Genomic DNA, 26,236 nt, shown 5'->3' with positions numbered 1-26,236 from the left:
GCAGTGGGTTGGAACTATATGATTTCTGAGGTCCTTTCCAACCCATGCCATTCTACCATCAGCCTTTGCTATTAGGGGAGTGGGATTTTTTTTTTTTTCCCCCCACTTGGTGCATCCACCCAGCTGCGAGTTCACAGGCAGAACCTCACCTGCCAACACCTGTAGCATCAAACCTCAGCGCACAGAGTTCAGCGGGGGTGGGGGGGGGAAGGAATTGAAGCCTGAAACCTTGCTTGTTTGAATACACGTGGAGCTGCCCTGCTGTCGGGCTGGGAGGGCGCTAGGACCCGGCTGTGCCCCCGCCCCGGCCCTTCCCTTCAGCCGCACTCCCGCTCGGGGGACTTTCAGTTTTGGCTGCGCTGCGTCTTTTTATGTTATTTATTTATTATTTTATTTTCTGTGGAGGGAGGTGAAGAGGAAGGGGAAGAAGGGTGAAAAAAAAAAAAAGGTTAAAAATAAATAATTAAAAAAAAAAACCCCCGCCGCCGTCGACACCGAAACCGAGACAAAAGTCCTAAAGTGTCAAGATGGTGAAGACGGGATGAGAGGAAAAAAAAAGAGAGGCGGCCATGGCAGCCAGGCGGGTGTTCCACCTTCAGCCATGCGGTGAGCAGCCACACCAGTGCGATGAGTGTTACGGCAGATGGGGGAGAAGGGGCTGAGGGTGGGGGGTGTCCCCGGTTTGTCTTCTCTTTTGGGATGGGGAGGTGGGGGGGATGCCGGGCAGTGCGATGCGCGGTGATGGGATGCAATGGGATGCGTGCTGCTGCCCTGCTCTTGGAAGGGGTTTTCTGGGGGAGGAAAGTGGGGGAAGCTTGGCTTTGCGTCGTTGTTTTGGGGATTTTTTTTTTTTTTTTTGAATGGGAGCCGGCTGTTGTTTTGAGGAGGTGATGACACTTTGCATCTGGGCTCGTTGGACAGCACCGAGCTGCTCGCACCGAGCGGGCACGGATTTGGGGTGGATAAACTCAGAGGGCGCAAATCCAGCGTGGAAGAGGATGAAGGAGCGATTTAAATTCAGGACCTTTTGTTGTTCTGGGTGTTTTTTTTTCCCCCCCTTTGTGTGCTTTGTTTATACCTCACATGGGAGGAGGGCACGGCTTGCTGTTAGCTCCACTCCGGCGCTCTGTTTGCGGATGGGGTCGTTTGGCTTCACTTTAGCAGTGCTGTAATTAATAGTAAGAATTAAAAAAAAAAAAAAAGTTAAGCAGCTTGAGCTGAACGATCAGAGATACTCGGACAGCGGTGCTTGTTGGCAAGACCCCAGCACAGTGTTTGTGAGCTCCAATTTGCAGTGCTTGCAACCGGGTGGATTTAAATGCGTGCTGAGTTGCGCTCTTTGGCTTTTGCTCAACTTTTAACTTTTCTGCAGTGTTTGTCCCCCAGTTCCTCCCCGAAGGGAGTGTTTCCTTACTCAGCGTGGCTGCATTTCTGCTGGTTTGTCACTAAATTAAGTGACGGGGAGTTGAGTTTGCGTAGAGAAGTTTGTTCTGGTGGAAAAGCAACTGTAGGTGGCACAACAGCTTTGCCTGCAAAACTGTGATCAGGGAAAATGGGCTGTAGGCTTCACTCTGGCATCTCAGCTTGGGGAGGGGAGGGCTGTACCTCTGTTTAAGGAAGGAAAGAAAGGTTGCTTCAGTTCTGATGCGTTTCCTCAAAACTTCCTGTGCTGTTGTTTTTTTGTGTGTCCAGGGCTGTCATTATAACTTGATGGTGAGGGCTGACCAGCAGCAAGATGCACACAAGCAGTGCCTATCTGGGAGCATTTAGACTCTATCCAGGCTGCTGTGATGTCTTCCTATGCAAGATTTCTCTATAAACCTTTGGGTTTTCTTTGGGTTGTAAGCATAGCCTTGTCTCTCCTGAGTATAGTCCCCATCCAACAGAGTGTGGCTGAAAGATGGGGTAAACTGCTTGGCCCAGGGCTGTGCAAGCCCAGCAGCATTTCAGACATCTCACTTGGGCTGCTGTTGGAGTTGGTTCTGGGGCTGTTTTGCTCTTGGGTAGGTTTAGGTTAGAAGGAAATGGTGATGCAACGCTTTCAGTTTTGTCAACCTCAGTCACCGCTGCCATCCCTGCATGCTGTTGTTCCCCTGCTATAACTGGGATGCATTGGCCAATCCATCATGGCCACAGCTTCTGGTTCTGAAACATCTGTGGCTTTTGTGTGGTTGCCTCTCTACAAGAGTTCTGTACCACAGTGGAAGTTCCTCTCTGGCTCTCATGTTGTTCCTTGGCAGTTGGAACACTTCAGCTCATTTAAATGAACACAGCCTGAAGCGTGAGTGATGCTCTTCACTCTGCTGCTCACTTGACTCCCCAAGTGGTAACGAAGAGGAGTATGTAAACCCAGAGTGCCTGGACTTATAGTAAAGCTATAATAAATCAACTGAGGCTATAAATGGTCCTTAAAGCAAGCTTCATCTTTGAGTCAATATCCTTGGGGATCCTTCCAACCCAAGCCATTCAATGATTCAAAGCAAAAATGAGGGTGACTTGTTTTAGATTCTTTCAAAGCCAGAAGCATTCTGTGCAACCTCCAAAAATAGGTTTTGGTGGTTTTTGCTTGAAGGGAGCATGAGGTTTGATTGGTGCCATGTTATTGCCTGTTAGACCCTATGGAATGTTGAAACTTCAAACATTGCCCTTGCTGAGGCATGGTGATGCTCTGAGCGTGGGTTTGATGCCTAAGGACAACTCCAAAACCATATCTAAGGGGAAATCTCATTCATTTCTTTTTCCCCACTGAGTTATTCTTATACTGTGCTTCTCTAGGAAGCCCCAGTGACAGCTATGCTATCCAAAAGCTTTCAATGACTTGAGCTTAGGTGTCACTTGAGCTACCGAGCATCCTCCAAGTGCAAAACCACTTCTGGAGAAGTCCCATTTTCTTCTGTGGGATTTCTTTGGGAGTAAACAAGTCTGGTGTGCTTTAATGACTTGTCATTGTGAAACTGTCATCCACCCTGTAAACACGCAGATGGTTGCCAAGTGCGCCAGCAGATATCCAGCATGTGTTCCATCCCAGCTACCTTTGTGGTGGCTGAGCACAGCGTGGTGCCGTTGCTGCTTTGGGAGCAGGGGGTCCTCTGCAATGATGCAATGCAAAAAGGTTGGGAGCAGAGTGCTGAGCCTGTTCCTTTGAGTTCATCTGAGTGTGAGCAGGGTTTTGTGACTTTGCAGAGCATCTCCTTCTCAGGAATCTGTGCTGGGACTGGGTGAAATGGGAGAACTTTTTCTCAATGCAAAGTCGCTTCCTAAATATGGTTCTAGCGTAAGCTCTCCGTGAAGCCCTTGTGCTGAGCATGGTGATGTGCTGGCCCAGGAGCAGAGCCCTGCATCTGTCAGTGCTGGCTTTGATATCAAAGCGCTCAGCTGTCACTTCTAACTCCATGGGTTTTTCCTATTCCTCCTTTCTGAACTCACCCCAGCTCTGACCTGCCATTAAATAGGTGAGAAGTTGAATGTCCCTCTCTTATTGAGGAAGGGTCTGTGTTCTTGATGAGAGCTGTGGTTTGGGGAGGGCACAGGGAACAGAGGGCATTTTGGGCGTCTCTGATTCAAAGAAACTGCAGGAAGAAAGTGGAGAAAAGCCACTGGAGTGGGTAACACTGATCTCACACTTGAGCTTTCTTCCTTTGGGTGCTTTTGAGCTTCCCAACACTGAAGCTGATGCAAACTGCAGCAGTCTGGCTTGCGAGGCTGGACCTGTGTGCCATCCTTATGACTGTCCTATGGTGGGGTAGATGGGGACAGTTGGTAATGCAGGAAATTCACTGATCTGAATCTCATCTGGGCAGCTTTTTTGAGGCACTGTGTGTAGGCAGAATCATAGCATCGTTATGGTTGAGATAGATCTCTAATGTCACCAGCCCCAACCCTACCGTGCCCATTGACCATGACCTTCAGTGCCACATCTGCACGGCTCATGAACACCTTCAGGGATGGTGATTCCCCCCACCTTCCTGGGCAGCCTGTTCCAATGCCTGACCGCTCTTTAAGAAATTCTTCCTAATATCCAACCTTGACCAGTAAAGGTGATGGGAGTGAGTTACCAGTAGTTGCAGTTGAGTGGGGGAGAGAATTAGGAGGAGGGGATGAAAATGAGGAGCTGCTCTTCCCTTCTGGCACCAGTACAGGTGCTGGCACCCCACAGAAGGTGGGGGCTGCTGCTCAGGATCACTCCCTTAGGGGAAAAACCCACCTGATGGGGCACTGCCTCAGGATTAAGCTTTAGTCTCCTTTTCCTCCTGCTCGTCTCCATCTCCTGGAGCTGAATGCCTCTTCCCTTGCTCTGAGCCTAATTGCATCCCCAGGGTTTAGCACGTGTGTGTTTGTTTTATTCAACGCATTGGCTGTTCCCACCAGAACAGGCTTTTTTTTTTTTTTAGGGCTTTTTTGCTTATTGTGCACAACAAGCTACTGCCCGAGATCCTCGTTGTGGGGAGGGGTGGAGGGAGGAACTGTAGTAATGCCAATACTTCTTGAATATTATAAACCTGGCTTATCAGCCCGACGCAGGGCTGGAATTTGTCTCTTCCTGTGCTGCATCTCTGCTTTCTGAGAGGCGCGTTTAAATACAGGCTGGAGACGCAGCCTTCCAGTGCGCTCCGTGAGGCCGTGACAACAGGAACGGGGCTTCTCAAGAGGCTTTTATTATTCCTTTTGCATTAATTCCTCTTGAGAAAGGAATTTGTTGGGAAGAAGGCTCTGAGACTGCATGTCCCAACAGTACCAGCTGAAGGAGGTGAAGGCAGACGCGGTTTGTTTCGTACCTGGCTCTCCTCTTTTCTCCGTCCTCATGGAGCCGGCTTCTTTTTGCTACCCCCAGCTTACCTTCCTGCGTTCACCCTATGGGCAGTTTGGGGCGAGTGCTGGCTCTTCACAGGATCTGGCCCCGTGGCCTCAACGCTTAGTGCCACAGAGATGGAGCGGGCCGGTGGATGGTACGTGAGTGGGCTTGGGGGCTGAGGAGGGTGGAATTGGGAAGCTGAGATGACCGCTGTGATGGTTGGAGTTGGATGGTGGATGAGCATTGGGTTGGTGGATGTGCTGATGTGGGGTTGTTGGTGTGCTCTCCCTTCTCTAGATCTCTCCTAGTGATGCTTGCTTGGCTGCTGCCACCTCCATGATGGAGCAGCTGGAGTACCTCAACCAGAGGAGCTGATAAACAACCTCAGCATGGAAAAAATAAAAATAGAAACCACTCTTTGGCAGTCCTTTGTCTTATAAGCTTGCTTATTCACTGATATGAATCCGGCAGTGTCCAAAACCTGAAATACCTGCTGGAGGCTCAGCAGGCTCGTTTCACCTTTAGGGCTGCATTGCTTTCAGCTTTATCTTTTAAACTGTTATTAAAGCTATCAAGTGTGGAGATAGGTGATTAAGATCCTTTATTGCAGATTTCAGCACTAAGGGGAAGTTCCTTATGCGTGTTAGTTTGATTCAGAGCTGTCAACGCTGTTATTGCAAAGAATCTATATGGGGAAATGGTAAATCCTGTTGTAAGAGGTTGAGACTGCTTGAAGTGCCGATCCTAAAGGTTTATATTTTGTAAAAACTTTTTCAGGAGAGAGATTGCAGTTGGCGAGATGAGGTCCTGAGCAGCTTTGATATGGCTTTAAGGCTGCGTTGCCTGGAGCTCGTTGCTGGGCTGGAGACCTCCAAAGATCTCCCACCCTCAAAGCAAACTTGCTTTACATCTAAATAACAAGCCAGCAGCCGTGCAGCTCACCTGGCAAAGCTGGTCAGGTGGCATGCAAAGAAATGGAGGAGAGCAGCTGAGCAGTCTCAGCAGGGAGAATGCGTGGGAGGTGTTTAAAAACATGAGCTGTGGTTTCATGCAGCGGAAGCAAGCCTGTAGCAGGAGGAGTGAGGATGGGCAATGTGGCTCCGGAATCCCTCCGCTAAAAGCGATGCCTTTCCCCCACCTCCCCCTGCATGGAAAGTGTTGGCTGCCTCCTGGTAAATAATGATTGCTGGGGGATTGTAACTTACAGCAACTCGGATTGCTGTGATCGAAGGGACTCGGAGATGGCAGTGACCTGGTGGTTGGACAACTTGCTGCTTGTTTCTTCCATAGGTTTCTGCCTTTTGGGAGGCTGACCTGATGTTGTTTTTTTGGGGGGAGCTGATTTATTCTTCCTCGTTCTTCTTGGCTGGAATAGATAGCTACTCTGGGCTGTAAGCATCCAGCTGGGGGAGACTTGCCTTGCTGTAATGAGAATCTTGCATTGTAAGGGAAGTAAAGCAGTAGGAATAGAACGGGCTGGAGCGTGGGGGAGAAGATGTGGCATCTTCACCCTCCTCCCTCCCCCCCAAAGCTTTGCGGGCGCTGCTTAGCAAAGTGCTGGGTGATAAACCTCCTTGGATGAGGTGAGCTCTCTTCAGCTCTGTTTTCTGCAACTTGTTGTAGCAGCCCAGACTTAGTGCTCTGTTTCCCATTCCCTTACAAAGGCTCCTGGTTTGCTGCTGAATGCTTGCGTTAACCCTTGTGCTGCTGTTGCCTATGCTGGGAAAAAGACACTGGAGGCAGCTGTGCAGTCAGAGTAGAGCAGCGATGTCTTTAAGAGATTCACTGTATCCACTTCTCGGCAGCAGCTTTTCTCCCCTCTCTTCCTTTTGCATCTTTGCATCCTCTTCTTTTCCCTGCACTTCTCTCCTAAGGTACAGCATCTCACTTCTGTTTGAGCCTGGCTGCCACAAAGCCTTTTTCTTTAAGGAGGCACATGAGCTTTCTCCTCACAGCATCCAGCAAGAAGCTCCCAAGTGCAGGGTTGCTTTAATCTGTTTTTCTGCTTCCCTCCCAGAGGGGAATAGCTCCGGATCTTTTGGGGGGGGGGGGGGGGGGGGCAGAACTGGAGGAGAAAACACGAATCCCATCGTGGTGTGAAGTTAGCAGCTTGCTGGCATCCTTTGTCCGGCGTTGGGTTTGGGTGCTGGGCTGGAGGTGCCCAGCTGGGAGCTAATGGGTCACGCTCTCACTCCACCCATCTGCCGCTCGCCAATTGGAAGTGAGAGAGAAAGATGCTCTGGCTGGATTAATATTGGAGGCACTGAAAAAACACAAGCCATTGCTGCCTCGGCCACCTGAGCAAAGTGGCATTGGGGATTGGGTGCCGCTGGCTCAGAGCAGCCAGGAGAGGAGCGGAGGCTGTTTGGATGGGAACAGCATCTCTGTTGAAGAAGTAGTGCAGGTAAGTTGTGGTCTGAAGCGACAATATTGGAACACTGCTGATGCCGGGTGATGCCTTTGAACAGGAAATCCAGGAAGGCAGCTCTGCCAGCTCTTGAATTATTTAATTCACTAAAGTAAGGCAGTGCTTGATGGTTTTTCAGTGGGCTCTGCTGCTCGGTGATGCTGTCTGTTGCTGTGCTGGATGTCTGTGCTGTGTTTAAGGATGGAGGGGACCTCCTGAATTCAGTTTACTTTAGCCAGAGTGCTGCCTTTCAGGGGTTGGGTTTAGTTCCAGGATACCTTGTGCTCATCTCCCTATGCATGTCTTGTCTGTTCTTTTGTTTTTTTTCCTCTCAAATTAATGCTGAAATATCCTCCTAGCCTGCAGGAGAGAGGCTTTACATACTGATGTGTTTCACGTGGGGAAAGTGCAGCGTTGAGTGAAAACAAAATGCATGCATATGATGTAAAATGCTAGCAAGCATCATTCCTGATGCTGTAGCCATGGAAGCCATGCAGACGAACCATAAACAGTGTCCTACTGATAAACACTCTGACATGTGTTGTCAGTGGGTAATTATTTCATCACTGGACCAAAGCATTTTTATTTGGGGTTGATGATGGATGACAAGAACTGATGTGGGGCTGCTGGCTCTCCCCTTGCCCACGTTGTTGTTGTTATCCCTGTTGTTTAGTGGCTCCTGGATATAGAAATGCTATGATGTTGCTCATGCCATCCTGTCGAGCCTGTTGGGATATGAAATCACCACTTTTGTGGGGTGGGCTGAGGCTGAAGAAGTCAGCTGCCTGCTTTTGCTTTTTCCTTTAGGCTGTTTTTAATTCTGGGGGATGTTTTCCTTTTGGTATCTTTCCTGGAACCACAGCTGAAATTCTGATGTTCTTGGTGATCAGTTGGCTGACCACTGCTCTACTTTCATCCCTTCTTGTTTCCAGTATGGATCTTGGTTTCAATCTTGTGGCTTTGTGTGAATGAGAGTGGGTCTTCTGATCCATCCAGATGGTTTTTTGGGCAATGGAGGTGGGAAGAGGTGCAGGATGAACTTGGATACAAAGCTTGGTCATCCACAACTGGCAATAAAAACTTTGTAGTAATGTACTTCACCATTCCCCAGGATACCAGGACCACATTTGGGAATGTAGAGTGTGTACTGCTGCTGTTAGAGCACCTTTTCCACCAGAAATCCAAACCTGAGGTGTGTAGTTCCTTGTTTCCACTTTGCAGCTTAATTTTTACAGTATTTAATCCAGCTGAACCATTGCAGGGAGCAGCTCTATTCCTTTAAGCCCCAAGCAGGTGGAATTTCTACTGACTTTAAACCACGTTGACACGTTTGACACAGCAGCACTGATGGCCTCTGAAAGACCTTCCTGTTTGGGGAAGAATTTCAACCAAAAATACAGCAGCCACCTTTTAAAACCACCCTTTTTAAACCCATATTCAGTCCTGACCAAGATTTGGGGCTGTAGCTGCATCTCTTTAGATGGGAGCTATGAGATTTTTTTTTTTTTTGATAGGGCCTTGCAAGTGAAAAGAGCCACCTGAAAAGCTGTCAGTAAGAATTAAAGCTTTCTAAATTATTTAAACGTTCAGGAAAGGTCTACTGGAAAGCCTCTGCTGGTTGGTCTTTGGGTCGTTGCCAGCTTGTGGGTTCTCTGGAGGTATTTGCTTTCACTCCTCTCCACATAGCACTCATGCGAGAAATCCTTACAAGTCCTAAATCACATTTTTAGAGGGCCTGACAAAAAACCTGGGAGCTAAAATAAAGCTAATGGCCTGCATTGTTCATTTGTCAGCCAAATCCCAAAATTTTGTTATTCCCCAGCTCTGTGGCTTGCTTTTGTCACCTATGAGATGATGGCCAGGAAACCTGTCCAAGGAGGAAGAGCAAAGCAGCTGCGCTGCTCTTAATTTCCATGGTTGCCTTCTCACCTCTGGGAGGCACCCTTGGATGTTAATTGCTTGGGGTGAGCTCAGTTGTGATGAGTCAACCTGGGCAGCCTGGTGCCAGCTTTTCTGCATGTGTGTTTTTTGGGAGAGGAGGTCTTGTCAGCTGCGACAGTGACAGCTACTATTTTTCATTAGGTAGTTTGATTGCAATGGGTGTTCTGGAGGAAGCTGGGGAGAAGGGATGAAGGGGAGGGGGAATTACTCAATGCAGTAAGGAAAATGCTTTGAAAGCAGGCTCGTCTGATCCCTGAGCCTGTGTGTGGGTGGGTGTTTGCCTGGGAGTGATGAGCAGGCAGGAGGATGCTTCCTGCTCTATTCTTTCAATATGATGTTCTCTATTTTTACAGCCAGCGACTGTGAAAATGAGTTCTAGGGTTTTGTTTGCTGGAGTGACCATGGCATGATTTAAGGTCTCCTCGCTCTGTTTCTCTGCATCAGAAGAATATCCAGCTCTTCATGTAGGGCCCAGATTAAATGCTTTAATGCTCCCTGAACCGTGGGGCCATAAAGTTGCTGTACTGGCATCCTGGAGTGGTCATACTGTGGTGGATACTTCAGCTGGACCCAAGTGACTCCAATGCACCATGGGTTACCCTAGGAGATGTCAGACTGTTGATGTTGTCTTCCAAAACCCAACAAAATTGAGCTTTTTCAAGGGGTTTTAGAGTTTAGGTTCAGGTAATCCAGGCCTTAGTGTTAAAAATAAATAATAAATAGGAGTATGGGGCTTTATAACCTATCTGGGAAGCAAAGAGGCAGGGCAAATCCTTTAGGGATGCTGCTTTTAGAGATAGGAGTTGGAAGAGGATGTGACATCTACTCAGGTTTTTGTTGCAAGAGGAGTATTTAAAAAAAAAAAAAAAATATTTAACAAAGTGCTGTTGGGTGACTGTGCCTATGTGTAAGGAGAGCAAAGATGATGCCTCAGTGGATCTGAGTCTCTTAATTGGAGCAGCAATTGGCCATAAGGTTGGGCTCCTTACTTCATGCCTGCTCTGGACAACATGTATTTTAAAGCTTACTATAGTAAAGGGGGTTGGAGTAGATGGAAGTCTCCTTGGATCATGACTGCCTTCCAGATTGTCTTCAGGAGTTCCCACGTTGATTTGGTGTAGGAGTTTGCACACAGATGATGTACTAAACCCATTTGGTTACGGCCTTGAAAGAAGATAGCATCTCTTCAAACAATGCTGTAGAAAGCAGTGTTAGGAAGACTTTCAGGCACAAGTGGCTGTGGCGCTCAGAAGAGTAGAGGACAAGCAGGAGCCTTTCACCTCCTCTGCTTGTCTTGTGAAGGATCTTTACTATGAGAGTGGTGAGGCTGCCCAGAGAGGCTGTGGATGCACGTTGGAGGTGTTCAAGACCAGGTTGGATGGGCAGCCTGGTCTAATATTAGATATGGAAGTTGGTGGCCTCGCCTGCAGTGTGGGGTTGGAGCTTGATGATCCTTGAGGTCCCTTCCAACCCAAGCCATTCTATGATTGTAAAAGGATTTAAACCTCTCATCTTTTGCTTGGGATGAGATGCTGATAGGTTTCTGCACAATGTGGTGCTTGCACAGGGAGCAAGGCTGTAAAACCAGAGTTTAAAAAAAAAAAAGTCTTCATTTGATATCCTGACTTTTATCCCTTCAAGGTAGAAACTCCTCAGGAGGTAAATGAGTGTTCATGCTGCCCATTTAATGAATTGCAAAAGGTCTTTTTGCTGATATTTACGGATACTGACTTTTCCTGTCATGTTTTCCTCTGCCTTTATTAATGCAAAGGAATGCTTTTGCGAGGAGAAACCTAGGTTTGGGATTGCCACAGGCAGTAGTGCTTGTGTGCTGTGCTTACCAGCTCTGTTCTTGGCCAAGTATTAACAAGTGTTGTTTTTCTTACATTACCCTCCCTTAATCAGGGCGATCAGTTCTTATGTTTTTTTCTGGCTTTTTTTTGGTTACACCTCTTAGGTGTTGAGAAAATGGGTAAAATCTTTGAGCTTTTGTCCTGTATGTTGATCATTATTGCCCAGAACAGCAGCATATGGGCACACCTCTGACTGCCAGTGAGAGATGAGTTCCCACCAGCATTCTCCAGCTGAAGTGGGAATAGATCAGCTCCTTAATTGTGTAGATGGCAATGAGAAGTGGTAACTTGAGGCAAAACAGCTTCTCACATGCTGCTGTCCATTCGTTCTTGCTGACTTGAATGGTTTTAAATAACTTGCAGCAGATGTTTACACCGGGAGACCTTACTGCTTGGTTCTTCCATGAAAATTACCAAATCTCATTTTCTAGGCGTGAGCAATGCTATGCAGGAAGATCCTGCAATATTGATACCCTTTGAACTTGATCAGTGGGTCGGTGTGATCAGACTTTTTGCAGCCTGTTGAGCTTGTTTTCTATTCCTCTGTGGTGATGCAGTTGTTATGAAAGAGGTTTGAAGCTTCCTTCCTCTGGCTGCTGTTGAGCTCTTGCTGCATACAGAGATTTTTCAGACTTCCAGCTGCAGGCTCCTTTCACTCAATGCTCCAAATAATCCTTTTTTAAAAACCTGTAGGTTTCTCTTGGGATTTTTTTCTTGTTATTTTTTTTTTCTTACACCTGTCTCTGATTTTTCTGCAAACTTCAGGTGGAGGAGGGAAGTGTTATAATTTAGTGGGCATGTGAAACAAATTTTCTCTCCTTCCCAAATCATATAGATGATGGTGCAGCTGTCTGTTCACCTGTGCAGCTGCAGTCCTTTGTTCTGTCATTTTCAGTATATGGAAGGGTGGAGAGAACCAAAGAATGATGATTGAGCTTGCTGTTAATATTAAAATAAGTGGTTTAGTGGAACCCTGGGTATTGGGAAACATCTCATCTCGGAGTGGTGAGGTGTTGGGACAGGCTGCCCAGGGAGTGGTGGAATTGCTGTCCCTGGAGGAAATGGGGGAAATCGCTGTCCCAAAGGGAAATGGTTTGAAGTTGAGGGAGGGAAGATTTAGGTTGGATGTCAGGGGGAAGTTCTTTACAGAGAGAGTGGTGAGGTGCTGGAACAGCTGCCCAGAGAGGCTGTGGATGCCCCGTCCATCCCTGGAGGTGTTCAAGGCCAGGTTGGATGGGGCCCTGGGCAGCCTGGGCTGGTATGAAGTGGGAAGGTTGGTGGCCCTGCATGTGGTGGGGGGTTGGAGATTGATGATCCTTGATGCCCCTTCCAACTCTGGCCATTCTGTGATTCTGTGAGTTCAAGGACTGTGGAGATGTGGCACTGAGGGACATGGTCAGTGGGGATGTGTTGGTGTTAGGCTTGATGAGCTTAGAGGTCTTTTCCAACCTTAATGATTCTATGATGATAGTGATGGATGCTTTTAGCATTGACAAACACATTCATGGAGCTCAAACTGAAGTGGCCTAAAACCTTGCTTCAAAGCTGAAACACTGCGTGTCTTAGGGACAGAGCACTTGTTTTCAGATAACCAAGCTATTCAGTGTTGTTTAATATGAGAACTGGGAATTTCTCCAGAAAGTTGGGAAAATCTAAAGGCTTTTCAGCGCTTGAGCAAGAAGTTACAAGTCTGTTCAAATGATCTGCTTTTCTTTAATTCTCTGTAAGACAGGAGGTGGTTGTTTTGATCAGTTGCAAGAGGTAGGAAGTGGGATATAGGAGGTCACGAAGGCTGTAGTACCACTTGTAGAAATACCCATGCTATAAACCTGTTAGAGCTGCCTTTTGCTTCAATACAAGGCTTGAGCTGCAGAGAGCTGTTTACTTGGAAGATGCCAGCAGCGGAACGTTTTAATTGAGTTATCAAAGTATCCAGAGAATGTGTTTTTATTTGTAATCCACTAATATTGCAAGGCTTAAGAGAGCTTATTACTAACCTTAAAACGGGAGACTTAAAATGGGTTATTAAGAGATCTGAGAAGCATCTCCCGCAGGAATTTAATAATGGGAGATGGCACGGTAGGGTTTTGTCTGTTTTTGTTGTTAAATGCAAATGTAAAAATGGTAAGAATGCAGGAAGTCAGGAAGGATGCCCACTTTTTGCCCGATGCTTCCCACTGTGGATCATCTTAATCTGAAGATCAACCACCTCATGCTGCATCAAACTCAATGTCCTCCTACCTGTTAGAAGTGTTGTGAACTTCATCTCCCCCTCGGTGCCTCTGAGTCACTGCAGTGGCTTCCAGTCAAAGGGCAGTGGCTTGCTTTTGAAATCCAAGCTTGTATCCCTGAGTTTAGAGAAATAAGCCTTGTTTTCCACTTTGCAGCACTTCAATTATTTTGCCTTTGAATTCAGTGCTCTTAGAGAGATGAGGTGTACTAGTCAGAAGCTTATCTTTGAAGAAGTGACTGTGGTGTCTTGATGTCTGTGCAATTGGGTCATATTTAATAGGCATCCTTGTCGGGAATTAGGTGGGGTGGCAGTAGAAATGTTGCTATTGGAATAAACTCTCTCGAAAACAGCTAAGTTATCAGAAGAGCTATATTCCATGTTTTTTTGGCAGATAATTGGTGATGGCATCTTGTACCTTTGGGTGGGAAAAGAAATTGAAGAGCGTGATTGTCCTTGTAGGTACTGGATGAGAGGGATCTTGCTGTATTGAGTACCTTATCCCCTCAGGGTAATGTATTCCAGCTTCGTCCTTAGAAGACTGGACTTATGTCTTGCTGAAACGGTTTTGCTTGGATTTTAATTGTTGAAATCTAAAGGAAAACTTGGGAGAACAGTAATACGGGTTTGGATCTGATAGAAGTGGTGCAGGGAGAGAACTCCCACCCTGCAATAACAAAGTGCTGCCGGATGGTCTGTTCCTCTGGCTTGAAAAGGAGCAGGGTCTGATTTATACTCCATGGAAACAATTCTGCAACTCCAGGCAAACCCTGGGGCACTGTAATGTTATCTTTAATGTATTTGGAGACTTGTCCCTGGCCAGACTATCCTCAGCAAAGCAAATACATTGATTACAGTGGTGTTTCATAACGTCCTCTTGGTTGAGCTTATTTAATTTCAAGGAGTGGAGTTGAGATGGGGAGAGGAAATGCAGTTTCTGTGTGTCAGGACGTGGGTATGTGCCTCTCTGAAAAGATAACAGCCTTGCTGTCAGTTCTGCACAGCTCAAACCCATCGCTCCAGTCTTGAGCAAAACATGACTAAGGAGCTGAGACCTCAGAAATTAAATTCCTGTAAGCCTTGTGGAAGGAGAGGCATATGGAGTTTGCTGATATAGTTGCCTTTCTGATGGCTACTGAGCAATTACTTAACTACGGTTGAGCTGGCCTTCGTCTTAGCATAGCTTTTTATGGCTTGCTACTTTGCTTGTGCCAACAGCTTGAAGGGTCAAAGTGGGGAGCTTAGTATATGTAAAGATATTCCTCCTTCCCAAATGCTTCCTTCATTCCACGTGGTTAAAAGGTTGAGTGTATCTTGCTGTCTCTAGATGCTCTGAGATGCAGGTAATGTAGCCCTCCATTCACCCTGTCTACCTCCACTTCTGTGAATGTGTTGACCTTTAATCTAGTCCTCTAGCTTCATGCAAGTGTCTGGGCTTGTGTAAACACCCCTATCACCTTTTGTCTCCTGGGCATGTTCCACATTGTTGTTGATGTCAATATGTGTAACCCCTTCCTTCTGTGGAACTTGTCAAAAGGCTCTGGCACAACTGTTACAAAGACCGAATACCATCAGTGCTGTAGGACAGTGTTACATAGGAAGATGGCAAATTAATGGGGCAGGACATTGTAGGGTGAACGCCCAACTTTTTTTTCCTAAATGTGCCATTGCATCTTTAATTACAAGGTTAAGACCTCTGTTTTATGACTCACCTGAACAAACAGCACCTCAAAATAATTGCCTGAGAGCATTGCCTGGAGGACTATCGCTTGTTTGTGACTCAGAGGAATGAGTTCCATCTAATGAAATGGCACTGCCCTCAGTAATCCCACAGCACGCTCTTCACTCTTCTGAATCCAAGAAGCCATCTGATCAGAGACTCCTGTAAAGGGGCTGTGTCAACCCAGACAACGCTGCAGTTCAAGTTATTTCTAAAGGAGAAGGTGTCTGACTCTGAAATCCTGCTCATTGGGTGTTATCTGACCCATAGAAATGGGTGTGTTCAGCTAAAGGAAGAGTAAGCTGTGTCTCATTCTGCCTAGTGATGGATGAACACATTGCTTCAGGCTCCCTTAGAGGCCGTAATAGACGTAGAGAAATTGATATGCTATCCCAGGGGATACTCTGGTCTCTATTCCTTGGATAATCCATCTGCCCAGGCATACTTTGTTTCTTTGAAATACGTAAATGCAATCATTACACAATAAGAGCCTCTTAAAAAAAAAAAAGACCACACAACTTTCCTTTGATCATTAGCATGTTAATCAGCCTGGATGGATCTTCTCCTTCCTTTCCAGGTGGAGGGAAACAATTGACTCATGTAATGGGTGCCCCTTGGCCACGGCGCATTTGTTCCTCTAGCCCATTGTTCTGGGATGAACTTGGAACATCGTGTTTCTCTCTTGAAGCAGACATTTGAATTGCCCTCGGATTTGTATGTGATGTTAAATGACCATCAGGGTGTTTCTCCTGGAACTGTGCGGCTCGTGCTGTCTGTTCTGAGCTGTGCTGAGCTGTAACAAGCAGTAGGGTTGGAAGATGCTGTCGTCAGTGATGTGACTTGGGTCTGTCTGGTGCACAAAGGCTCCCAGTGGACCAGGATGAATTGTATTGCTTGAAAATGTGACAATAAAGGGAAGGGGGGAAAAAAAAAATCGTGCACGTAACCTGTAAGTCAAAATTTATGGGATAGAAAGAGGGTCTTTGGGAAATATAGTCTCATACCTCAAACGGAAAGCAGGAAACCTAATCTGTAAAACAATAAAGCAGGCAAAACCTCTTTCCTTGTTGGCCCAAATTCATCTCGGGCTTGCGTAGGTAATGTTTGATTAGCCTAATGAAGTGGGGAAAGATGGAGCGGATCTATTCCTCTTTCTGATTGCATTTTGGCTGGGAAGCTACATGCAATGAGGTGGCATCTAGGAGTTGCTTAGCAAGGGACTGCTCAGTTGACTCATAAGGCTTGAAACAAAGAGCTTTGTTAACTTGCTATAAAACGGCATGCACCTGTTGGGGAAAGTTGGTATTTCTAGCTGACAGTCAGAACTGTTGAACATTGCTAACAACCAGATTAGGCTGTGATACCAGACTTGATATCAGGTGCTCCCATGCTGTTGGAATATCTCCATGCATGCTAGGTGCCCAATTTACCAGCAGTAATTGCAGGACTAACTCACTAATAAGCTAAACGTGGTCTAAAATGAATTGCCAGGATTTGGTTGTGTTGCTGCTATGTGTGGATTTGCTCTTGGCTGGTGTCATCTCCCATTTGTGATGTGCTTGTAAGACCACTTCAGTGCAGATATTGGTGGCTGCGAAGGCTGCAGAATTCTGATGCCTGTCTTTGAGTACCAAGGACTATTCTGGGGATGGCCTAATGATTAGGAGCAGTGGAATAAGATGTGAAATACTGTTCTCATCTGAATTTATTGCTGCATTGAATTGGTTCTCTTTATCCATGTGTAAGATACAGACTGGACTTCATTATGCCTTGTGTTTTTTAAAAAGGAGCCCTGTGGATAATTAGCATCTATTATTTGTGCATGCGTTTGTTCAGATTCAACAGTTTACTTTGATACAGTCAGGCTTGTCCTGATCTTCAGTCTTGCTATTTTGTGCTTCCAGCCCAGGTTGTCTGAGACTGCTTAACTGTTTTCATGCAGTAATTGCAATTGCATGAGTTATTCAGGTAAATGCTGAAGTCAATAAACAAAAGGCTAAAGTTGCCACACGGAGGGAAATCTCTGCCTGTGGTATTTTGGGGCTGTAATTTGGGCTTACAATGAACATAGCAATAAGGTGAAGACGTCCAGCATCACGGTGATTCATGTGCTTCCTTCTTTTTCCCTCTTTTTAGAATCTCCACCAGCAGCGATGTCAAGGAATGGATACTTCTTTGAAGAGAGTGGCAAGTATTATTTGACTTATGTGCTGTATCACTTTATTGAAAGGAGAGCTTGGATCAGGTGATACAAAATATATGTAGCTTAAGGAGGATGTGAATGCAGGCTTGCATGGTGATTGTGTAATCTAGAACTGGAAGCAGACTCTGCATTTTTATATCCTCTAGATGTTTTAGATATTCAAATTAGTAAATAATCACCTTCATGCTGTCAGCACTGACTATTCAGGGTGGCTTTGTTTTTCCAGTTCTTTTAAGATGGCTTCCTGTATTGCAATCTGGTGAGTGTATTTATTTCAATCTCCTTGGAGTGGAGATGAAGCAAAAGTGTCAGATCCCTTTGGAGACGTTCTGCCAAGAGCATCAAACAAACATGAAGAGTCTCAGCAAATGCATGTTTCAGTGCAGAACGCTCTCAAGGATTTTTCTTTGAACTGGCATTAAGTTGAGGCATTTGTAAGCTTGTATCATTTGCCTTAGCAAAGGTGGCTGAGCTCTAAAAGGCATTATAACGATGAAGGGCAGAAATTGCATGCAGGTGAAGTTTCAACTTCTGGTTTTGGGGGAATGCTGTTAAGGAGGTACCAACCCAAGGCCAGTCCCAGTGGGACGTGCTGTCTGAAGGCATGGGGTTTCTTGCCCTTAGAAATAGCACTCAAAGCATTCAGGATTTCCCAATGATGAAAGCCAAAGGACTGAAATGCTCGTGTTACTGAGGCCTGCAGATGCACATAGATGTCAGAAGGCTTATCTTTCTTGGTCCAGGGACAAGCTTTTAGGTTAACATCTGGGAAGGGGAAGCAGAGTATGTGCCAGATGCAGCTATGCAGCTGCAGTAGATCCAGCATTACTGTTGTCAGCACTTTCTCTGGGCTCATTCACCTTCTCTGACAGGGCTATATGGAGCCAATCTCTAGGAGCAAGAGGATGAAACTGGGAGCGAGTACTGTCAGCTCTACCAAGAGGTCCTTTGTTCTAGCTGGATGAAGTAACAGAAGGGCAGAAAACAGTGCTTGACCTTCAGGAAGAATTTAGTGCTTGGTGATCAGTCACCCTCCGCTCCCTAGTTAAACTGGGGGCTTGTATTTTTGCACAGGATACATAGAGAACACATCTCATAGGTTGCCAAAAGATGGCTATGTTCATAGAATTACTAAGGCTGGTGGAGACCTCCCAGATCTCCAACACCAACCCATCCCACTGTGCCCATAACCACATCTCTCAGTGCCTCATCTCCACAATTCTGGAACACCTCCAGGGATGGTGACCCCATCACTCCCTGGGCAGCTGTGCCAGTGCCTGAGCACTCTTGGAGAAGAAACGTTTCCTAATATCTAACCTGAAACCTGGTGCGAAGCAGCTTGTTTGGAAACTCATCATTAAGCTGCTTCTTGGCACCACTTGTTTAGATCAGTCTCTTTTGGCATTCAGGCCAACATATGCTCTTGCCCCACCCTGGAAGTTTCAAAGAACAAAAAAACTTAAGCTTTTTTTTTTTTAAAGCAAAAACCCCAAACCGCAAAAAACCATACAACTAAAAAGCAAAAACAAAATCAACTCTTCCTTTGGTTTACTTAGCACTCTTTTTCCCCCCCTCAATGATTGAAAAACATCTCTTAATACTTTCTCTTTGTACCTCTGATCTTTCTCTTTATCTCCTCATGAGATCTTGTGTATACATGTGGTTTTTTTGTATATTTTATAGTAAGGATGTTTTTGTTCCAGGGTGAATCTTAGGCACTATTCAAAGATTACCTTGCCAGCGAATGTTTCTTATTCTTGTGTTCTAAACAACAACTGCAGCAATGTTAAGGCATAAGCTAAAATTGAAATTTTAGCTTTTAAGGTGTTGTAGCAAGTGTAATGGCTGCTGTGGCACCAACACAGTGTTTTGTAACACATACCTGGATAGGAACTTAGTGTGGTATTTAGTAATTTGTAGCTCTCTTTATTAGATAGTGGAAAGTGGCTGAGGAAAGCCCAGGAAGGAATTTCCATAGAATGGATGCTGATATATGGCTATTCTGAAAGCTCAGGGGGGGGCTTTATGGTCTCCTGGGATGTGTTAATATGCTTAACTTCTTTGTTGTTTTAAAAAAAAAGTCTGGAATGATGATCAAAGGGAGCCCAAGCATTTGGGCACAAATTGCAGGTTTATGGCATCCTCCAGTTCTCAGCTACTGCTAGAGGTACCAAATGGAAAGCTGCTCTGCAATGGCAATGTTAAGAGGAAAAATGAGGAAATAATTTTGTATCTGCCCAGTTAGAAGCTTTTGATGATGGAGAGCATGGTGTGACAGCAGGTATGGTGGTGGTTGTTGGCCACTTTTTGCTTTTGATTCACGTTTCATCACATTTAGTAGCTGTCTTCTGACAACAGCGTCTTGCTGAAAATCTGTTTTCTACTCATGCTCTCGTCTGAATCGAGCCTTTCTCACACAAAAAGAACAAGAAATCTGGCATGCTGTGGTAATGTGTTGATGCAGGTTGTGCATTTAAGTCACTTGACTCTTCAGGTTGTTTTCTCAAATGAGTTTTCTTGGCAAATTTAAGTAACTAATGAGATGACTGTAGACCAAATCCAAACTTAAAGATAATTGGGATCTTGATGAAATGCAGCTCAGCATCTCTCAGTTTTGAGAATAGCTTGTCAAACCCTGCGCTGTCTTATTTCTTGGCCATCAACCTCCTGTGCCCAGGTAATGAGGGAATGGGGAGGGTGAGCATCCAGTGTTCACTACGAGTGGATTAGCTCTGAAGGCATCAGTATTAGCTGCAAGCAATTAAGTTCTGCCAATATGTGATGAGCTTTTTAATTGACACACGAACTTTCTCTGATAAGATATGAAACCAAAGTTTTTCTGGTGCAGAATCCCAGGGAAGGAGTCCCAGTGTAGTTCTTGGGGATGTCTGAATTGCTGCATTGTTTTAAAGCTGGCTCAACAGTCACTGCAGCATAAATTTTGTCTTCTAGAGCAAATCCCTCACTGCTTGGTCTCCTCTGACTTATTAATTGGTTTTGCTGGCAGAATAAATTGCAGTTGTGCTGAAGGGCCCCAGTCTAGCTCGGGATGTTTTGGATATATTTTATCTACTTGTTTTTGTTTTTCAGCTTGCAGTTAGTTCAGTATGTGTAGTGCATTTGTGTATTTTTAAGATTTGTCTTTTGTTTTGGAATTGTTTGCCCGACTAGGAGATTAATCTAAATGCCTTCGTGAAACAAATCCTTTTGCAATGGGTTCCCCTGATGAGAAGTTCAGTTTAAGGGCAGAAGATATGCTACTGCTACCTATGGATGGAGAGGCTGAGAGGATCTCTTGCAGATGTTTTCTTTTTTAAGAACTCTCTATCAGGAGGCATAGAATTAAACAAACATTCCTGATTTCTGTCAGTTCTGATACAGAACTGAAATTCCACATGCTGCTGTGCTTAAAAAAAAATCACTAAACAAAATAAAGCCCCACTGAATTACTTGGATTATTCACAACATTTCCTAGAAATCTGGCTGCAAAATACAATACTGGAATTAATTCAAAAGTGCCTGGGTGTTTTCTGTAGCAGATCTGTTCTTTCAGTTCTGTTATGAATTATTACTGAAGAGGCAGGGGAAAGTTTATACTTCCATCTGGCTCTTCATGACAAAAGACAGACTTGAAATAGGGTTGGAAGTGGGGAAGTGAGAAATTATGGCTGGCTGGTAGTGGAGGTATTCATGGTGTGGAGGATGTGGGGTTTTGTCTAATGACTCACCTGCTAGACACCTACTTTAATTTTACCTGAGGAGATTTTGGTTCAGTCTGTGGTCTTGAAGCAGGCTGGAAGCTTAGGTAATGGGTTGACATTTACATAGCATGGGGTCGTTACTACAAAAGACCACAAGCCTGTACTTGTTGGGGTCATAATAGTTGCTCTGGAGCCAAGAAACATCAACACTTCCCCAGATCTTCTGTCTCTCAATCTCTACTTGTAGAGGGAATGGAGTTGGAAGGCCCTCTCTAAATCCCATGTAAATGATCCAGAGAAGTCAGCACGGGCCATCCAGTATTTCTGAAAAGCTATATGTAAGCTGACAAAGACGACCTAGTCTGTTCATTCAAATGCTTTGAAATGTTTTGAATATATTTCCTAGTGGGGCATCTCTACTATTGTAGTGCACTGAGTTAATTTCACAGTTATCCAGTTGGGTCAGGATCAAGAATCATGTCCTCTCCAAAAAACAAACAAAAAAACCCCACCAACCCAAAAACACAGAAAAACCTCCTTGAGCACAGCTACTCTATAGCTCTTCTCCGAGCACTGTATATAGAGAAAATGTCTTTCTCCTCCCAAATCCATGCTGGAGGCACTGGGAAGCTAGAGTATCCCAAATGTAGCATATCAAGAAACATGGAGATGTGGTACTGAGGGCCATGGTGGGGATGGGTTGGGGGTGGACTCGAGGATCTGAAAGGTCTTTTCCAACCTTAATGATTCCGTATGCCTGTGCAGGCAAAAAGCATTCGGTGTAATAAAGGAGATCTCTTTACACAAGCACAGGAATCAGATCTGGACCCTTCTTGCCAATTTGTTGTCAGCAAGCCTTAAACAATCCAAAATCATGGCCTATGGACAGCTCCTGAGAAAGTTGGCAGAACTTTTCCACGTGGCTGCTTGCCACAGGGTGGGTAAACCTCCCTAGGCTGAAAATAGCGAGCTTTGCCAGGGGATCTCTCAACTGTGAACCAAAGGAAAAGCTTCATGTTCTAGCAGGCATCCAGCTGTATGCAGAACTGCTTTGTTTAATCAGTGTGGCTTAAAATTTTAATTTTGGAGAGAACCTTGCATAATGTGACTTGATAGCAGCCTTCGGAGAGCGGTGTTCTGTGGCTACAGAACTAATTTTTTTCTTGTTTAACATAAAACAATTCGTTAGGAAGAAGTTTTTTTTTTCCATGATTGCTTTTCAGACTTGTGAGTTACCAAAACACACACGAAACCAACCACCAAACCAAAAATGGCTTTGAAGATTGACCTCAGCAGGAAGATGTAAAATCTAGGCAAACGTTTACCTGAAAACCTGCTCTTCTATCCATACAGTTGCTCTTCTGTCTCAAATGACTTTGCATTTAGTAATTACACTGATTTAGCTGTGCGTATCCCTGTTTGTTACAGGGGAATTGAAATAAGTGACCTTTAAAGGTCCCTTCCAACTCCAAGGATTCTATGATTCTAAATCAGCATGATGTATGACCAGAAGCTCACCCTGGTTAGCATTTTTGTCAGCGTGCAGGGATGCTATTTCATTTCTTGTTTCTGGAGAACTGGTAATGCTTCTAACCATCTCCTGCATCCCTTGATTACTTTATCCCTGCCAATGTTAACCAAGTGTGAGGTTATTTGCCCTTTGGAGGCAACGTGAGCCTCGTTTTTGTGCAGTGTGTAAAGGTCAGTATGGAGGTGGAGGCTCCATTATTGTGTTTACTTTTGCACTTAACAGAGGGGAATTTGGGTGTTTTCTGAGATGTGATGAATCTACAAGCCTGCGGTGTTCAGGAAACAAAGCAAACCCTCTGATAACTTGCAGCTCGGGGGGGGAGGGGATTGTTTTAGGCTTATTAAAGCCTCGTGCTCTTCTTGAAAGTTAATGCCTATTGTTGGTTAAAGCAAGCTGAAAATCCCCAGGACTGGAAAAATCAGATGAAGTGGCTTGTTTTAAATGCCTGCATCAGAACTAGTTGGTAGGTAGATATGGGTAATGCCTACATCCCAGTGGATGTCTGTTGGAGCAGCCTGGTCCAGTGGGAGGTGTCCTTGCCTATGGCAGGGGGGTTGGAACTAGATGATCTTAAAGGTCCCTTCCAACCCCAATCTTTCCACGATTCTGCATCCCCTTATTTTTAAAAGCTGTAGGACATGTATTATTACTATTCCTGTCAATCTTGCCATAGTTAATCTCACAATTAATCTGAGTTCCCTTTTGAGAAAGTGGATATGCTTCTAGGCTCTTTCAGAACAAGAAGCTGTAAAATCCTATGCTTGATTTGAAGGACACGGTTTAGTGGGTGTGGTGGTGATGGGTTGGTGGTTGGACTTTGGTGATTTTAGTGGTCTTTTCCAACCTTAATGATTTTCTGAATCTTAACTGTGGCAGAGATGTGTGTTCAGCTTATATGAAGTGTATGGCTTGAAATGCAAAGAGGGAGGCAAACTATTTGATTTCAGTTTGGAATGGATTAGGATTAGTGACAAAAAACATCCAAAGCAGTGAAGCTGGAAGGAAAGCCTTTGCATTTCCCAGGGTAAAATGTCTGGCTGAATCTGACAGGAGAGCATTGCACATCGTTATTGATATTCTGGTGAGGTGACCAGTGCTGCATTGGAAAAATGACTGTCCTGCAACTAGCTACCATCTGTGCCTAGAAGTTTCATTAAATATCATCTGAAAAAATCATCTGTTTCCTTAAACGTGATGAGCTGATCTTGTTCAATTGCCAACTCTGAGCTCAAAAGATCTCTTCTCATGTCACTTAGCTTCCTGGCATTGAGAGATTAAAGGAGGGGGGACCACTACCATTTTGGAATAAGGGCAGGGAGCTGGGGCGTGGATTTGGATGAAGGAATTGGCATTGCTGTGCAAAGCAGGTGCTGTAAGTGGGAACATGGCTTTGTTTTTTTTCCAGACTTTTAGCTTAGACTACCTTTGGGAGGGTAGTTAAGGGTAAATCTTACCTTGAGGGTGAGATTGCTGTTTCCAAGAGACTGCTTTAAGTATTCATACTTAACATTATGTCAATGTGTTAACAATATGTGGCACTTTAAAAACAAAGGCTGCAAATTTTTTGCAGGGATTTTGCCAGAAGTCGGTAACTACTGATGAGCTTCGATTCTCATCTTCCTATTTTGCTCTGCTGTTCCAGCTGTATGGATGCATAGCACAGGAAAGCAATATATCTAAAGTGAAGCATCGTGGGTAGATGAATTTGCAAACCTAACCTCACACTGGCAGATGTTGGTTAACGCCATGATTGGCTGTGTGCTGTCTTCTGAGATGCACCTGAGGGCTATGATATGGTTGTGTCTTGTTTGAGTCTCATAGTTTGGGATATGGGATGATGTCATAGAGTGAATTAAAGAATGGCCTGGGTTGAAAAGGACCTCAAAGATCATCTAGTTTCAATACCCCTGCTGTGGGCAGGGTCACCAGCCATCAGACCAGGCTGCTCAGAACCACTTCCAGCCACGAGATGTCATTAGGAAAATTGCTGCATTTTTTCCTAGAAGATTTTTTAAGACCTTGGAGGCTGTAGCCCTTTCTAGGGAATGTATATGGTGATGAAGTTGTACTTCCTGATAACTATTCCTGATTTTATTGCTGCAGCTACCAGGTGGTACTAACACATCAGCAGGAGAGATACTGCCACCTCCAATGCTTGCAGGCCAATTCATTGCTCTCCCAGTCAGAGCCCAGGGTTCCCACAGATCAGCTCAAAAGAAAACAATAATAATAATAATAATAAAAGCTGTAGTGTAATCATGTTGTCTACGTTTAGATAGTTGATAGCAGTAGGACTGGAGTAGCTCTGACAAAATTGATGGGAATAAAGAGAGAGACTGGGATGGATATTGAGGTGGAAGAAGTCGGATCTGAGCCAGGTGTGGTTTACTGAGAATAGGATGATGATTTAGTGATTTAGAGGAGAATGGTGAGGAGAAACTGCAGTTTTCTTCCCAGAACCTGCATAAAATGGGGGTAGTGGCTTATTTTCACGTTGCAGGTAATGGGCTGAAGCATAGAGGGACTTAAGGTCAAGGCTGATTCTGGCTACCTGCAGTTAAGAGGGGATTTTGTTCCTGTGGAGTTGTACCTTTTCTTGGCTACTTTTTTTCATGCTTTCTTGTTTCTGTCTCTTATCAGCTGAGTCCTGAAGGGCTGAGGGGAATTTTCTTGACTGTAGGTTGTTCTTCAAGGTTTGGGGGAGCTCTGCTGGTTGATCTTCACATCCAAGCTGACATTGATTCCTAATTCTAGGCTCAGACTGCAAAATCTTTAGTGTGGTGCTTCTATCCTCTATATGAGGCTGAAGTGGCACTTGCTGTGCTCTGTCTGACCCTGGCATTGACCCTGTCATGTAGAGTGACACAGTGATCCTTGGGGTGATGGGAGAAAGCAGCTGCTAGGACTACAGACAACTTCTGTGTTTTCCTTGGAGTGAAGGTGCATCTGCCATGCATACACCTTGAAGTGGTCCTGCTCTCGGCAGGTATATGCTGCTCACATTTTAATACCTGGTAGATTTAATGGGCTGCTGGATTCAAAACAGGAGCGGGTTTAGTGATGAAGCAGACACCTGTCTGGGAGTGCAGTTCCTGTACAGCCCAGGTTTGGGATTATTTGCAAGCAGTGTTTTTTGTCTGTCCTTTGCCCAAGGGACGTGTGGCTCGGCTGCCTTTTGTTTTGCTCTTTCCTCCCCTAAGGAGGGAGGAACTGAGGATGCTTCCCTTGCCAGAGTCCTTGCTGACCTCTGCCCAACCCTGGGATCTTACTCCACCCTTGCCCTTCTTTCAGCTCCTGCACCATTTCTCTCCCATTTCCAGCCTTCTCTGCTTTCAGGGCTTGGAAAGCAAATGTATAAGCTTTCCTGCTTTGTTCTTACCTGAGCCTTGATTGCACTGGGATGGGTTGAGGGGGAAAAAAAGTCAACCATGTGCTGCGTGCTTAAATCCCACTTCATGTACCTTCTGTCTGACCCACTCAGCATAAAGGATGGAGATGTGAGACCTGTTTTGACATCTTTCCTGGGGCTGCTGTCCTGGATGTGGTTGAGATGGAGAAGCTAGAATCAAGGATTTTTTTTGGCTTACCCTAGGGTGATTTTATCTTTCTTTTAATTTTTCCCTTTGTAGGGCTGTCTGAGCTCTTGTGGCATCAGGGTGGTGTTAACCACCAATAATGAGTGCTTTGCATTTGTGAGGAGAGGTTATGGTTACTATGTATTATGGAAGATCCAAACCCCAGGTCTAGCATATTGCTTGGGATTGAAATGTTTGCATGGGGGTTTACTGGCACCATGTCTGTCCTTCCATGTCTGTCCCGTTGTCCTGGCACATCTGCCAGCCCTATTTCATACCTGAT

The 26,236-nt window shown here is 45.2% G+C and overlaps 1 protein-coding gene across 12 annotated transcripts in view; it reads left to right on the top strand.

Annotated features, from left to right (window-relative positions):
• The window catches only part of SLC4A11 (solute carrier family 4 member 11), a 134,645-nt gene that overhangs the window by 38,512 nt on the left and 69,897 nt on the right, over window positions 1-26,236 (top strand). The window contains exons 1-3 of one of the 12 annotated variants that reach the window (XM_090139905.1): window positions 630-4,747; window positions 4,832-4,946; window positions 17,080-17,130. In XM_090139905.1, coding sequence (XP_089996031.1) covers window positions 4,721-4,747; window positions 4,832-4,946; window positions 17,080-17,130 — 193 coding nt within the window. In that variant the 5' untranslated portion in view covers window positions 630-4,720. The other 11 variants (XM_031588152.2, XM_031588150.2, XM_090139906.1 and 8 more) reach the window with 11 other exon arrangements.

Source organism: Phasianus colchicus, chromosome 4 (assembly GCF_987193195.1).
Source record: "Phasianus colchicus chromosome 4, bPhaCol1.hap1.1, whole genome shotgun sequence".
In the NCBI taxonomy this organism is placed as follows: Eukaryota; Metazoa; Chordata; class Aves; order Galliformes; family Phasianidae; genus Phasianus; species Phasianus colchicus.
The sequence above is the reverse complement of the archived record's forward strand: the minus strand, read 5'-3'. Positions and strand labels throughout refer to the sequence as shown.